Source organism: Prionailurus viverrinus, chromosome C1 (assembly GCF_022837055.1).
Source record: "Prionailurus viverrinus isolate Anna chromosome C1, UM_Priviv_1.0, whole genome shotgun sequence".
Classification (NCBI taxonomy): domain Eukaryota; kingdom Metazoa; phylum Chordata; class Mammalia; order Carnivora; family Felidae; genus Prionailurus; species Prionailurus viverrinus.
This window is the reverse complement of record NC_062568.1, coordinates 103,323,482-103,339,114: the sequence shown is the minus strand read 5'-3', so window position 1 is coordinate 103,339,114 and position 15,633 is coordinate 103,323,482. Positions and strand designations below refer to the sequence as shown.

The following is a 15,633-nucleotide window of genomic DNA, read 5'->3' as shown; positions in this document are numbered from 1 at the left end:
TTTTCCCAGACAGCACCCTTATGCAGTGGGTACCATTATTTTCCTTCACAGATGAGGAAACTGAGGCTCAGAGACATCAGATAACTTGCCTAAGTTCACAGGACACAAGGGGCAGAGGCTCAGTCACATGCTCAGTATTTGCCCTGCATCTAAATTTAACAAGCGTGCCATAAATAGCCTGGTGTAAATTTAACATATATGTATACACATATATTTTAAGACTTTGAAGATGCCTGTATATTGTGTATTTCATCCTGACATGATAATTTGAAACTCATGACTAACAAAAGACTGAAATTTCTGAAAGACGGGGCAAAAAAAATACAAAATGTTTTATACCACAGCAAGTCTTGAGATAGTAACCAACATTCTTCAATAGCCTTTTTAAGCGTGCAAGGCAAACTCTGCGTTATGGTCTTGTTCCATTTTACTGATCTGAGCATCAGGTTCCTTGCTAGAAAAGATGATGGGGCATTTTTCATGTCCATGCTTCATCCATCAGGCATGCTACCAACTTAAAATGGCAAGCCAAACTCAATCCTATGCGGGCAGTCTGAGAACCCCACAGAGTGGGCTGGACTCTCCACCTATACAACCTCAGTTAAGCACTGGATGGATCATCTTGCCTGTGCCTGGGAATTGGGAGACCCAGAACCGCACACCAACATTCAAGGCAAAGTAACAACACAAAGAAGCAGATTCATACTGGTTGTCTCTCTGTAGTCACAAAGAAGTCAACAAAACACTCAAAACACACTCAAAACCAATGTTATATTTCATTAGCATTGTATAGCATGTACATCTCTGAGTTTAGAGACCAAGAAAACAGTATCCCAAATTCTTAACTGGGAAGCCTGGCAGCAGTAATGTGATGTAATGCTTCAAGGACATAGTTTTAGAAGCACACAGATTGGTTCTGGAACCCCAAGTCCCCAGTTCCTAGCTGTTTTAACTTGGGCAAATCATTTTATTTCTGAGATTCCATGGAGTCCTCAATTTTAACATGGAGATAAAGTCTATACCACAGAGTTATTGAACAAATTAAATGAGATCATATAGTCACTCTGCATGGTGCCTGAGCTATGGTAACTGTTCAGAAATGGTGGTGGTAATACTCATTTTAGTTCTTATCTTTGTCCCTGAACCGTCTGCAGCCTCAGACAAGTCAATCCATTTTTTCACACCTCCAGCTATGATTCTGTATTGAATATCGCCTACTATACAAAACACTACAGAAAATTAAATGTTAAGTTTTGGCATCCAACTCACGAGATTTGGAGAAAAACCTACCAATCCATCTTGGTTATAAATAAATGAAATATTCACCTGCACACATACCCTTCAGGTCAAGTAGCCAAAAAGGTAAAGAAATGCACTAATCCATTTTCTACTATTTGAGTACCATATTTAGAGGCCATTCAAAGGGCTGGGCATAAGACTTTAGTTTATGTTTCAAAGGATTTCTATGAATGTTACAAAGACACAGAATAAAATTTGAGTCTTCATACTCCAATATCTTTTCAAGCAGAGAATTCAAAGCAAATTCCACATAGTCAAAGTAGAATACAGACAAACACATATGCAACCCTGAAGAAACCATTTTGCTTTAGGATTTTCTCTCCACTTTCATTTTCAGGGTGAAAGTGTTTGATTCTGAAGCCTGTCAATCAATGCTAACTACTGCCTCCCTCACACACTTGACACCTTGTCTGCCTCAATTTGATGTCCTCGGTTAAAGTGCTGTAATAAAGAAATAGCACTCTAAGGATAACAATCTCTTCCAAATAACAGAGAAAAAAGTTTGATGATGCAAGACACAATACCAAAAATGTTTTTTTTTAAATCTGACAACAACAACAACAACAAAAAAGTTGCTTTCCAAAGTTGTTGAATTATGATAGACACAGGGGCCAAATGAGTAATTCCCTACAAGGGCCAAATAAGTAATAAAAATGAGTGAAGCCAGTTTTGTGTTAGATAATACATGGAACCTGACACATACGTTCAAGAGACAGAGAGGAAAACTGGTTGAAAACAGTTGTTCTGGCTAAAGGAGACAGTGAATCTATTAGTAACAAGTAATAATGATATTCATGAATGTAAAACAAGTGGGTCAGACTAGAATATTAATGTAAAACTTCTCAATTTTTAAACCTTGACAAAGGTTTAAAATTCTATAAGAATTCTATAAGAAAGAATTCTATAAGAAAGAAAGAAGGAAAGAAAGAAAGAAAGAAAGAAAGAAAGAAAAGGAAAGAAAGAAAAAGAAAGTAAGAAAGAAAGAAAGAGAAAGAAAGAAAGAAAGAAAGAAAGAAAGAAAGAAAGAAAGAAAGTGATTGGGAGGGAGGAAGGAAGGAAGGATATGGTGGGAGCCAACACTGCACTGGCCAATAAAATGCAGGTGAGGGTTGTGTGCAGTCTATGAGCAATCTAGGTGTCAACAATATTTTGCGTATTTATTCATGCTCTTAATGTCACAGGGAGAAGAAAAGTGGATTTAATTCAATTTGTGAGTGATAGGTATGATTTCAAAGCATCAATGGGTAGGATACCTGGGGGCTTTGGTGGTGGATTTTAACCATACGATGATACCCAGTGATACAAATTAGGGTGGTGCCTAGTGATAAGTAGGGAGTCTAGAGCTATACATTTCTTTCCACACATTGACTTGTCTTCCTTTCTCTTTTGTTTGAACTTACCTTCTTAAGGGCACACATTTTATAGACTTTGTCTTCCTTTGGAACAATATGCGAGCCTATTCCTAAGGGTACAGGGCACTTAAGTACTTTATAAGTACAGAAGCCATTGTGTTGTAGTGGAAAAGCACTTTATCTCCTGGCCCTCTTCTCCCCCAACCAGCCTTCTCTCCTTTCATGCCATGGCAGCCCCACTCACTGAATTGCTAACTTCCATGAATATGTCAGCCCCTAACTCATTCCACTCTGTGGCAGCATTTCACAGCGTTGCCTTCCTTCCCGTCACAGACACAATGAACACATAGTCTTTCAGCTGCCTACCGAACACCTTCCTTGGATGTCAACTGTCATCTCTAACGGATATGCCCCAGCCCCCTCCACTTGTCGCTGCTCCAGGGATCTGTTCCTCTACTTGTCTGTGTTACTCAGTCCTGTGAAGGACACGGCTCCGTTCTCCCAGTGACTGAGGCCATACACACACAGGTCTTCTCTCTCTTTGTCTCACTCCTCCCTCATTCTTTATCAACCACTTCCACCAAGCTCACCTGCTTTATGTCTGTCCATCCAACTGCCTTATCTTCACCCTCCAGGCCTCAGTTTTATTTAGAGGGAGCTCCAGGGTCTTGGCCCAGGCCTTGGTGATGGTTACCTACACTAGCTTTCTGGTGTCAAGCTCACTACTATCTTCCTGCTCTCATTCTCCACCATAAGACTCCCAGAAACATACTCAGCAATGTGAACCATGATTCATACTCTTATTTAAAAGTTGGTTGGTTATGATAAGAGGTCTCTGTCTCTTAGAGGTATGGTCCAACTTCCAAAATATTTAACAGGGTTGAATGTACAATAAAATTCTTATTAAAACCACACTTACCTTTTATAGAGTGTTATTTCTAAAATTTTGTTTAATGTTTATTTATTTTTGAGAGAGAGAGAGAGAGAGAGAGAGCACGAGCAGGGGAGGGGCAGAAAGAGAGGGAGTGAGAGAATCTCAAGCAGGCTCCATACTGCCAACACAGAGCCTGATGTGGGGCTTGAACTCACAAGCCATCGGGATCATGACCTGAGCCAAAGTTGGACGCTTAACCGACTGAGCCACCCAGGCGTCCCCGTGGAGGGTGAGTTCTGAAGAAAATGGCCCAGGGGTCAGAGGCATTACTCCAGTTTAAGGCTGCTATTCTTAGAACCTACTGCTGGCTCTGGGGCTCAGCTGAGTGCCTCCTATCACTGAATGTGAACGTGGGAGCTGCCTCTTGCCTTTCCCTGGCCATGTGAGCATAAAAGTAGATTTTCACACATGCTGTCATTTAGTCCACAGAACATCCTTATGACAATGCTGTAATCATCACCTGCCTTGTGCAGGAGAGGAAGTGGAGCTTCACAGAGGTGACCAAACTTCCTAGGGTGCATCATTTTCAAGTGGAGAGGCCAGGATTTGAACAGCACACCTTTGCTGTCATCACCTTGCTCCTCTGGTCTCCTGGTCTCCCTCCTTTGCCTGGGGACACTGCTCCTTCCCACAGTTAGCCTACATCTTCTCTGAACCGTGCTGGAATAATAGCACTGACCCTGAGTCCTTGAGCTGCCCTCGTGGGTCTCTGGCTGACCATCCCCATTCCGTTCACACAGGCTTTCTCCACACCAGATACAATTCAATTGACTAGGTTTCAGTTTACTAATTTGCAATCATTTTCCAGCCCTGCATTCCCTGAGATTACACGGGGGTCACCTTGACAGGAGTTCTGGGAGCCCACAAACTCTTCGGTTACACATTTACAAGCAATCTCTTGGTTTATTTCTGTTGCGGGAAGACCCATCCATTACAGGACGATTTTAACTAGTGAACTTTCAGAGGGCAGCCCTGTCTTTGGGGAGAGGGGCCTTCATTGTTCTTTCCTCATTTCACCTATGAGTGTTCCAGTGTGCTACTTAATTCTATTTATTTTATGACATAGATGTAGGTATTTTTTTCTTAGAAATTAACTTCAATAAATCAATATTGCCTCCTCCCATTTATTTAAGACACTGAAAACTAGGGAAAATAATAAAAATGATGACTAACAAATTTTTGAGAAATAAATACATGGCACATCAGCTATATGCAGAAGTTACTGCTAACTCAGCCAGGACTCAACAGAGACACCAGAGATATGCTTCTTCTTTTTTCTCTTTTCTTTCTCTCTTCTCTTCTCTTCTCTTCTCTTCTCTTCTCTTCTCTTCTCTTCTCTCTCCCTTCCCTTCCCTTCCCTTCCCTTCCCTTCCCTTCCCTTCCCTTCCTTTCCCTTCTCCCCTTCCCTCCCCTCCCCTCCCCTTTTCTTTCTTTCTTTCTTTCTTTCTTTCTTTCTTTCTTTCTCTCCTTTAAATAAAATAGGAACCTGAAGCTCAGAGAGGCTAAATGATTTAGGCTGTATAGTTACTTAAATGACAAATCCAGGATTTGATCATCTCATTACATAATAAAATGTTACTTAGAGATAAATTACATTTTATATCCAGAAAATGAGGGTGCTGCCAGCAAAGGTAGCTACAATTGTGTGTTGTTTTTTTTAAGGTATATTTATTTATTTTGAGACAGAAAGAGAGAGTGAGAGAGAGAGAGCGTGTGAAAAGGGTAGGGACAAAGAGAGAGGAAGACAGAGAACCCCAAAGCAGGCACCACATTGTCAGCACAGAGCTCGGTGTGGGGCTCAATGTTACTAATCACAAGATCACAACCTGAGCCAAAATCACTAGCAGGCTGCTTAACCGGCTGAACCACCCAGGCACCCCAGTTGTGTGCTCCAGGTGTATTATGGGTATTAGTTCATGCTATTTTTACTGCAAATCTATAAGGCAGATTTGCAAAGGAGATAGAGCTATTTTCTCTCTTCCTCCTTCCCTCTCCTACTCTTTTTCTCCTGCTCCTCCTGTTCTTAATGATGAAGACTCTACAGTTTGAGAAAAATGCAGAAAACACTAGGATTTATCTGGAGTTAGCCTACAGAGTCCCCATGGACCTCAGAAGCAATACCAGTCATGGCAGAAATGACCAAGGCAGAGAGAAGGAAGTGGAGAGGAACTCATTATCACCTGGGGCCCATCACAGCTGTCCACACTTGGCTGAGGTGTCCAGCAAGTTCTGAGCAAAAAGAAGTTGTACCTGGTGTCTCTCTCTGTGGCCATGTTTGCCTCTACTGAGTTCTGCATATTCCTCCTCAGGTAGAGGAGCATGTCCCCCAGAGTCAGGGCATCCAGATCTGAACTGATCCCCTTTGAGGTCTGGGTAACATCCTAAGTCCCTTTGGCAATTTGGCCACACCTACCAAAATAGAAAAGTGGATAATTTGACAATTTTAAGTTAAGGGTCTATGCAGCAGAAATAATAATTTTCAAAGAGTCTTGCAAATCAAGACTCAAAAATGTTCACTGCAGCGTTTTTCCCCCTAAGAGTGAAAAGTCATTGACAAGGAAAAGGTTTATCATAAAGGAACGGTAAAATAACTTATGATACAGACATACTATGGATACTTTGCAGCTATTAAAATGGACAGGATATACTTGTTTTCATGCTTATTTAATGATGCCAAGTAAAAGCTCTCCAAGACATACTTTATGTGAGAAAAGTGAGCTACAGAATAATATGTTTAATATGATCTCACATTTTTTAAATGTTTTATGTTGATTTATTTTTGAGTGGGGGGAGGGACAGAGAGAGAGGGAGACAGAATCTGACGCAGGCTCCAGGCTCTGCGTGGTCATCAGAGAGCCCCATGCAGGACTCGAACTCGTGAACTGCGAGATCATGACCTGAGCTGAAGTCAGACGCCTAACTGACTGAGCCACCCAAGCACCCCAATATGATCTCACATTTAGTGAATATGACATACACATAGGAAAATATTTATATGTAGAAGTACCTTATGTGCCCAACTATTATCTTTAGGTGTCAGATTATATATACAGAGCACAAGTATGGATTCCAAGTGGTGGTGAGGAAGGAGATTCTACTTTTTTGCTTAAATATTTCTGAAACATTTGAGTTTTTATAGTAAGTATATAATAGAATGGATTTATTTTATGAAAATGAGCTCCTAAAATTTAAAAAAAAAATCAAGAGAAATAGTCCCCTTATGCTTTGTTAAATATAGAAACCTAAATTGGGTGAGTCAGAACTGACAATTGTGAGCAAATTTGCAGAGCAGATAAAAGAGGTAAGCAGCTCATGTAATTTGGATCTGAGTAAGAGCTACTGTTAGGTGAGTAATGCTGTACACTTAGTGATAAGTATGCAAATGAAAATAGAAGCCAAAGTCCCACTGCATTTTTCAGTATAATTATAATATATTGTTATACAATAACAATCCGAATCAAAATGTTATATAAAATATACTATATAAATGCAAACTCTTAACCTTCATATTGACTTCGAGTTCTATTTCTGATACTCACAATTTTGCAATTACCCAAGTAATGCGATTCCACAGACAATTTAGAGACTGTATTTGTACAGCCTGACAGAGAACTGATGTAATAGAAGTCTGAGTCTAAAATACTAACAAGTATTTTATAACTGAGCTTTGTTTTCTAGAACCAACAGGTCTTAAATTCCTTATATTGAATATTTTCCCAAGAAATGATAGATGGTGGCAGCACTAAACTAAAACAAACAAATAAACAAACAGAAAACAATCCCTAATGCTGTCTTTGGTACGATATCAACTATTTCACTCCATTTAGAATTCTATAAAATAATGATGTGGTATACTGTTGAATTATCACCCTCTGGATATAGATTCTTTTCCCCCATTTTTGTGCTGTTCCTTCTTTTCTTGAGTATGTGATGCTTTCTATTGAGAGAATAGATGCACCATGACACATTCTGTCTAAAAACGATCTGAAATCTAGTCATGGGATAGTTTAAACAAGCCAAAGCAAGTTGCCCCAGGATATACATTTTAAGTGGAAATGTAATGAATTAAACAGCAGACAATAGCTAGTAAGTGAAGGGCATATTTGGCCAGGGAGAGAGGATGGGGAGAAAGGAAACCCCATGGATTCATTATTTCATTCCTTGTTTCAGCAGTCAATGCATGAAGGACCTACCATGTGCCATGCATACTTCTCTCTAACATGAGGTGCAGTCCCTGATTATAGTACTAGATGCGTGTGGGAATTCATAGAGTGCAAGTAAAAATACAGATAAAGCTTTCATAATTTCTGCCTGCTAGGAACAAACGCACTTTCAAAACTCAATAGGCAGTAGAACAGCTCATAAACAGTTTCATGAATAATAAAATTTAACCAGCAAAGAACATAGAATCTTAGTGTTTTCTGAGGTGATCCTTTCCTTTCTCTCAGGATTCAGGACTCCTGCGCCATCTTAGGACACTACCAAGAATGAGGCACCATTCCTGTCCCAAGTCTGGGAATCTCAAGGGTGGAAGGTTGAGGAAAGGAGGTCTGTGAGACCACAGAACAGCCTATGTGAGGGAACAGCAGAATCCTAAACCCCTTGGGTGTATCCAGCATCCTCCTCCTGAAGGCAACTGTCTCAGTAAATCTTGCGGGAAAAGTAGGAAGGGTCTTTGTGAAGGTCAAAGTCCTGGGACTGGATTAGATGTGAAGTTACCAAAGAGAAAAGCTGAAGGCAAATGTATAAAAAGATAACTTTTGGAGCACAGTGGCCACTTCTAACTACTCTTTGAGAGCCAGAAGGGGAATGAATGTGTGGCGGAAAGTTTAGGCTAAACTTTGGGTGAATGTTTCTTGTGAGGTTATAAAAGCTGGATAACAGCTAACAATGAAATAAAGATCAGTTAATCCTACAATGACCATGGCCTGACCTACGGAAAGTAAAAATATGCCCAACGGAAGACATTCAATTGTTCAATCATGGATTTGACACCATTTATTAAATAATTTCTCTGTGGTAGAGAAGTGGAATCAATGGCAAAAGAATGGTTTGAAGCTTTAGGATTCCATATACTGAAAAAAAAATCTAAAAATATCCTGTATATATATATATTTTTAAGAAACAGAATAATAGGTTCCCTTTTTTTGGATGACCAGATGACCAGAATTTAAACCTTATACCATTTTCTCTTCCTATCTTGTACCATATCGCTTTATGTAGGGGTATATCAAGGACAAAAGGCAAAGAACAGAGTTACTGAAAATCATATAAAAATGTCTATACTTTCTTATGAATAAATTTTTAAAAATGTTCTACTGTTAAGCAAGCTTCATTTCAATTCCACCTGGTTGTTTGGTTGAGCAAAGTCCTCATTAGGGCCATGGCCCCCCACCAACAGGGACCCTTAGGAGGATCTCCCTGCCTCCTCCAATTGGATCCCTCCTCCCATTGGATCCCTCTACTTGGCTGACAGCTTCCCACCCACACAGCCCCACTGTCCCTGTGCTGTCTCCAGCCTGGAACTGCCCCCAGTGTCCTTCGTTATTCCCCACAGTCCATTAGTCTGAAGTAATGGGATCAGAAAACACCCCATTGGCAAGATTTCTATATGTCAAACCACTAAGTTGAATACAAGTTCCTTTACAATCATTGACTGTAAAACTGTTACTCATTCAAAGTCTTCTCATTTCTCTTCCTTTTTTTAATTTTTCCTTCTGTTTAGTTCTTTGGCTGAGACAGAAACCCCTGGAGATAGAACACCTGACCGTGATGCCTACCTGACGCTTCCCTTTACTCTAAGAAAGAGTTGTGCTTTTGGTGTTTGTCAAGTTCTTCTTTCCCCTCCATCCACCTCCGTATTCTGGGCTGACTCACCTCCCCTCCCACCCACCACATGCTCATTTTCCCCCTTTACTTGGTCTGGCACCAATGTATTCAGTTCCAGAGGTTAATTAAAACAGAATAAACTATTGTCAACTACCAGAGGCCTGGAAGATGGCTGAGCCTCCCAGAGCAGCCTGTTTTAGCAAAAGGAAACCCACAGGCTGCCACGATGTGATTGGAGAAGCCCTGGGAGAGGTCTCTGGCATCCTCACCTGCTGTCACAACTGAAAATCTCAAATTGGTGGCTCCTTTTATGTAGTAACCAAGAGTATCCTTGGATTCAGCAGGAATCCCACCCTGCCCCCTTAGGCACGTGATCTGAACTGAGGTTACCATATCAGAGCCTCAGTTTCCTTTTCTGGGCAAAAAAAAATGATAAAACCCACCTCAAGCATTGTGGGGATGACACTATGAAATAGAGCACATAAAATGCCAAGAACACTTCAGTGCATGATAGGTAACATTTTTAAGCGACAATATTACCCAGAAGTTGTAATACATCAAAATGCTATCAGCTAGATGTTCCACCAGCCCAAATCAGTTTTCTGATCAATTTTGCCAAAAGCAGAAACTTGAGGGAACTGTACAATATAAATATATTTGAGGTTTCTTAGGAGCATTTTGAAACACCAGCGATACTAATAGGGGCACTCTCTTCTGAAACAAAAAGTTGAGATGTGTGGAAAGCCAGCTTGACCACATGGAAGCTAAGAATGTGGTTGGAAGAATGTTAAAAAAAAGATAGAAAAACAAAAACATGACTATTTCACAATCCTGTGTGCTTTTATCCTTTTCTCTTCTGCATTAAATAATAGACTTGAATAGATAAGTGATGAATGCATTTCCACAAGGCTCTGGCAGGGTTCATATTGGAAAGGATATTCTGTGTCCACAATCTTGGTATAGACAAAGGGATCTCATTACTATTTCAAATACAAGAAGCTTCTTGATCTGGATTTAGTCTTCTTTCCTGTCTTCCTCTCTTATAAATCCCCCACATGAAAATGGGGCAACAATCACACCAAAATATTTGTGTGTAGGAGAAGTAGTGATTTTTATATTATTTCACATTTCCCTGTCTGAGCATATGAAGGTTCTACCTACCCATACTATACTAACTTTAGCTAACTTCTTTCGGTCCTTCAAAACCTAATTGCCACTTGTCCCAGCCCATATCCACCACAGGTCTGGGCGCATCTATACTTATCTCTATTACCAAATTCACCACAAAGATCCGTATATTGCTAACTAAGTATTTTTCCCCCTCACTGTTCCGTGAGTTCCTCAAGGGCAGAGACTACAATGCCTTTGGCTTTCTCTGCAAAGCAGACTGCTTGACTGACATAGACTAGGCACTCAATAAACAGGTGATACATGAGTAAATGTCAAATGGAATAGTACATGCAGTTGCTTCTATAACAGGGTATTTTCCAGACTCAATATATTAGAGTGTGTGACTGTCCGAAGACAAAGGAATGAAATCCAGAAGAGTTAAATCAGAATCTCAGCCTCTGCTCCTTCATAAGAATGACAGAAGGAACTCCCTTATCTCACCTGGATTTTGCCCTGAGACACTCAATGTGTTATTCTAGTCTTGGTGAAGTAGGCATCTTTACAAAAGAAAGGTCTGGTCAGTTCTCTTGATCTTTGCTATGTGGGTTGTTGAACAAAATTTATATCTAAAATAAAATGCTGCTGCCTCTAATAAAGGTTGTTTGCCACAGAAAGTGGCAGATAATGGGGCTTTTTCCCTGGCTTTAAAGGAACTGGAAAAGGATATGAAAAATGCAATAACTTCTATGTTGATAGAGGTATGATGACACCAGAGTTGACAGAAAGGACATTTTGAAGTGTTCCTCTGGGTACAGCCTAGATGATGAAGTTGAGTCAACACTTTATAAAGGGTTCAAAGCTTAGTGAACTAGTGAGCAGGTCAAACGAGGAAGAGGGTGTAATCTGAGTAAAAGAGAGAGTCAATGGAAAATCCTAGAGAAGAGAGTGTGGAAACATATCAACATGGTGGCCTATTTTTAAGTAATATGATGTCATTCTCTCCCACTGCCCCTCATTGCTTAATAAATTAAGCCCAGCCCTGGTCAGTTGTTCCCTAGGAAGGAAAGGCACTGAGGCAGTGTCCTGTATGCAAAGGGCCACACCACAGGAAATAAAACAGTGAGCAAAGATCAAAGAGTTCAGCCACTAGGGAGTGAATTGAAGGTAATTACGAGAAACACTTCACCTTCTCTTTATATTCTACTGCCCCATATCAACTTCTCTGATTATACATGATGAAAGAAAGGTGTTTCCATTTAGGTGTATACATCTATAATTTCTGATGTCAAGCATAGAGAAGGGGAATTAATGAATCATGCAAAAGTGAGTGATTCTAAGCTGCTGATTACAGATCATTTTGACTATGTTTTCCTGGCAACAAAACCATTTAACTTTTCCACAAAAAATCTCTCAAGCTTTGGAGGAGCCATTTTGTGGTCATCCCTCATCCTCAGAGGTCTTCTAAATTCATTTATTCAGTTAACTACCACTGAGTTTCTACTGCACAAGGGATAGATCCTGAGGGATATAATATTAAAAGACATAGTCTCCATCCAAAATATGAATTATAATTGATTGCAGGTCTTCATGACATTATGATAGAAGGCACCACAGGGTAAAGTGGGGGCCCAAAGAATGGAGAATTCCATCCTACCTCCAGTCAACTTTGTTTGATTTTACCCATGTGAAGATTTTGAGGTAACTTGCCTGAGGGCCCAGGCAGCCCTACAGCGTTCTGAAAGGGTGGCCCATCTAGAAGAACCTGGGGGAGGTGTTTGGTCCTTTCCTCATTGAATTTAGATTTTGACTCTACCTGAAGTTTTATTCAAAACAGTCTCTGCTGTTATCAATTTAAACACCAGAGAAAAAGTACTTAAACATTTTTAAGTGGGTTGAAAGCAGTTGGACTTAGGAATTCTTAATTGAGCAGAATTTCATGAAACAAGCAAAATTACAAAGCCAAAACTAAAGAATGCCTGAAATTTAGTGACAACAAAATGGTCTTGGAAATGTTCTGTATTTTCATAATACAGTGAAAAACAGGTAGTTCACTTGAAGGACAAAGGGTCTTAACCTTACAAAAGCAATAAGGTAGGGGAGAGGAAAAGAGACCCTGGCCCCAGCCATAACTGAGTTCAAATTCTGGATCTGTCACTTAATACATGTGGGTCAGTGACCCTACTCAACTTCTCTGTAAACCACATTCCTCAACCTTAAGATGCAAAAGTGAGACAATTATAAGGAATTAGTATGGGTTTTTTTGTGAAGATTAAGTAGATGTTCAATAAATATAAATTTCCTTTGTTATCATTGTATTGGCCAAGAGAGGGTGGGCCGGTGACTGAAACATCAGTGGGAAAATGGGAGAATGAAGACACAGTTTGTATGATTACACATCTCTGCCTCCCCCACTCTCTCCCAGAAGCTATATTCCACACATTATAGAAACACTGACTACATGACAAAGCTTAATGTTATGTTTCATTCTGTTGTGAAAAAAACGAACGTTCAGAATAGAAGGTGGTGATGAGGTGACGTGTTTTAAGTTACAAACCTCAGTGATAGCCCTAAAAGTACTAGAGCTGGCAATTTTCCAAGTTACAAACAATCACAATCATTAGGGGGACCTAGTTTATATTGAATTTCTCAACCATGTCTTTTTCTCTTGGGGGAAATTTTATGCATCAATTAATGTGTTTCCTCCACAACTGCAGAAAGATCATGATCCCCATTACCATTCATCCTTGTCAGCATCGCAATTGCAGAAGTGTCGAATGTCCAGGCAACTCTCATCCAGGCCACATTCACACTGCTGGACCCCAGGAGGGGCACCTCCCCAGTAAGGGTGCCTTTCATTAGACCGCCCAATCCACCAGGTAAATGGTGTTCCATCTGAAAGACAAGATAGTTTACAGAGAGTGTCAGAAGCTGAGACGAAAGTGTCTTGAAGAATATACATATGTATAGATAGATAGATATACGTATATACTTATATATACGTAATACATATCTATACATATATACATACACATACTATATATATTCTGTCTCTCACTTCCTCTCTTCTCTTCTTTCCTTTTCTCTCCCTTTGTTTCTTTTTTTTCTTTTTTCTTTTTCTTTTTTCCTTTCCTCTTTCTTTCTTTCTTTCTTTCTTTCTTTCTTTTCCTTCCTTCCTTCCTTCCTTCCTCTTTCTCTCTTTTTCTTTCTTTCTTTCTTTCTTTCTTTCTTTCTTTCTTTCTTTCTCTCCCTGTATATCTATCTATCTATCTATCTATCTACATACATACAAATCTATGTATCCATATACACACATCTGTATCTATATATCTATATCCATACCCATATCTATATACATATAAAGATATAGATAAAAAAAACACTGTCATGAAAAGTATTTATGTAGTGGGACACGAGTTAATCACAATGGTCAGAGACAGGGTCACAAACTCAAATCAGGCAGGTATCATAATTAATTAAATTGGGCTAGATTTCAGACCAAAAATTTTTAAGTTACAGATACAATAATTAATTTCCTTATAAAATTACCAAAGGTAAAATAACAGCATGAGGGCCAAGACTGGTCTCAGTTTCTCATAGACTCTGAGGGCAGGGGGACACTAAGGTGAAGAAAGAATGGTGGTACCCTGGATTACCATAGCTTCTAACTTGTTTAAACAGAGGTCATATATTTCAAGTTCAAAGACTAGAAGGAAAAAAATAAAACCTTCTGAAGATCAATTGTGTGGGTGGGCCGAATAATTCCTTCTGAATGTCATATTTAACCTATACATCTGGTATATAAACTCTGATTTCTGGTTTATATAATAAACAGAAAACCATTTTCGAGTCTTGTTTTTGGCAATTTATTTTTTTTTTAAGTTCAGTAAAATCTGTTCGAGTTTTCCTTTATAACTGGGAATATGTCAGTAGATTAAAATTATTACTCAAAAAATGATAATTATCATAAGAATCCAAGTGATGGGTTGTAGGCAGACATGGGTTATGCATTTTTGTCTTCATGGAGTTACATCCAGGTTCCTTTGGAAATTGCTGTTTTGTTTCTGTTTATCATACAACAAGCACTTAATATGTGATTATTTAAAAAATGAAATAAATGCTTACGAGGGGCCATTTTTTAATGGCGTGCCATTTTAAAGTAGAATAATACTCGTCTGATAATGTTACTAGGTGGGAATTTCGCCAAGTCAAGATTTAATTGCACATGCAACTTCTGATTTACAAACACATAATTTACAAACCATTCGTGTATGCACAGATAGCAACAACTTTCCAAGAATTGCTCTCAATGCTAATACCCTTATGAAAGTCACTGAGGCAAGCAGGGAGAGAAGTGACAATCTGGAACTTCCAAGAATCAGTAGGTCATTGGAAAAACATAAGGAAGATGCTGTGAAAAGCAGAAGAGTCTTAGCATTACCGAGTTAGAGGGAGGTCAGCCTGAAGGACCAAACTCATGCCAAAATACCACTCCTGACTCTGCCTATAATGTCCCAAGCCCCCTTATTATCTATTAAGCTAGAATTCTATCTATCTAAGCTAGAATTAGAGATGTTTGTTAGCGAGTACCTTCTTTTTAAAGACTAATTCTCAATGGTATAAATCCATTTTCCCTACTTTCAAACAGCTGTAAATCATTAAACACTAGTTCAAATGAATTGCTTTGCTTCTAAATCCTAGCTTAGATAAGCCACGTTCAAGTGGCCTAGAGAGATTTTTCCAGTGGGTGAGTTCAGGCAACACGAGGGTAAAATATTGTGTATGTGATATGTTTACCAATGGTGGCTTTGGGTCCAAGAAATAGGAAGAAATCTCTTCATCTCTAGCTCCTTCTGACACTGCTCAGTCCTCTCCCCCATAATCTAGAATCCAGATCCCATAGTAATGTTCAATGTCATCATGGATCATTTTTGTTTGTGAGCTAAACAAAAGTTGTAATCATATATATATATATATATATATATATATATTTATATTTAATGTTTATCTATTTTTGACAGAGAGAGAGAGAGAGAGAGAGAGCATGAACATGAGCGGAGGAGGGGCAGAGAGAGATGGAGACACAGAATCCGAAGCAGGCTCCAGGCTCTG

The 15,633-nt window shown here is 39.4% G+C and overlaps 1 protein-coding gene across 1 annotated transcript in view; it reads right to left on the bottom strand.

Annotated features, from left to right (window-relative positions):
• CNTNAP5 (contactin associated protein family member 5) overlaps positions 1–15,633 on the bottom strand; it is a 796,934-nt gene that overhangs the window by 133,666 nt on the left and 647,635 nt on the right. Inside the window, exon 14 of the mRNA XM_047871013.1 lies at positions 13,260–13,416. Within this exon, the coding sequence (XP_047726969.1) occupies positions 13,260–13,416 (157 nt within the window). The remainder of the gene's footprint in view (positions 1–13,259; positions 13,417–15,633) is intronic.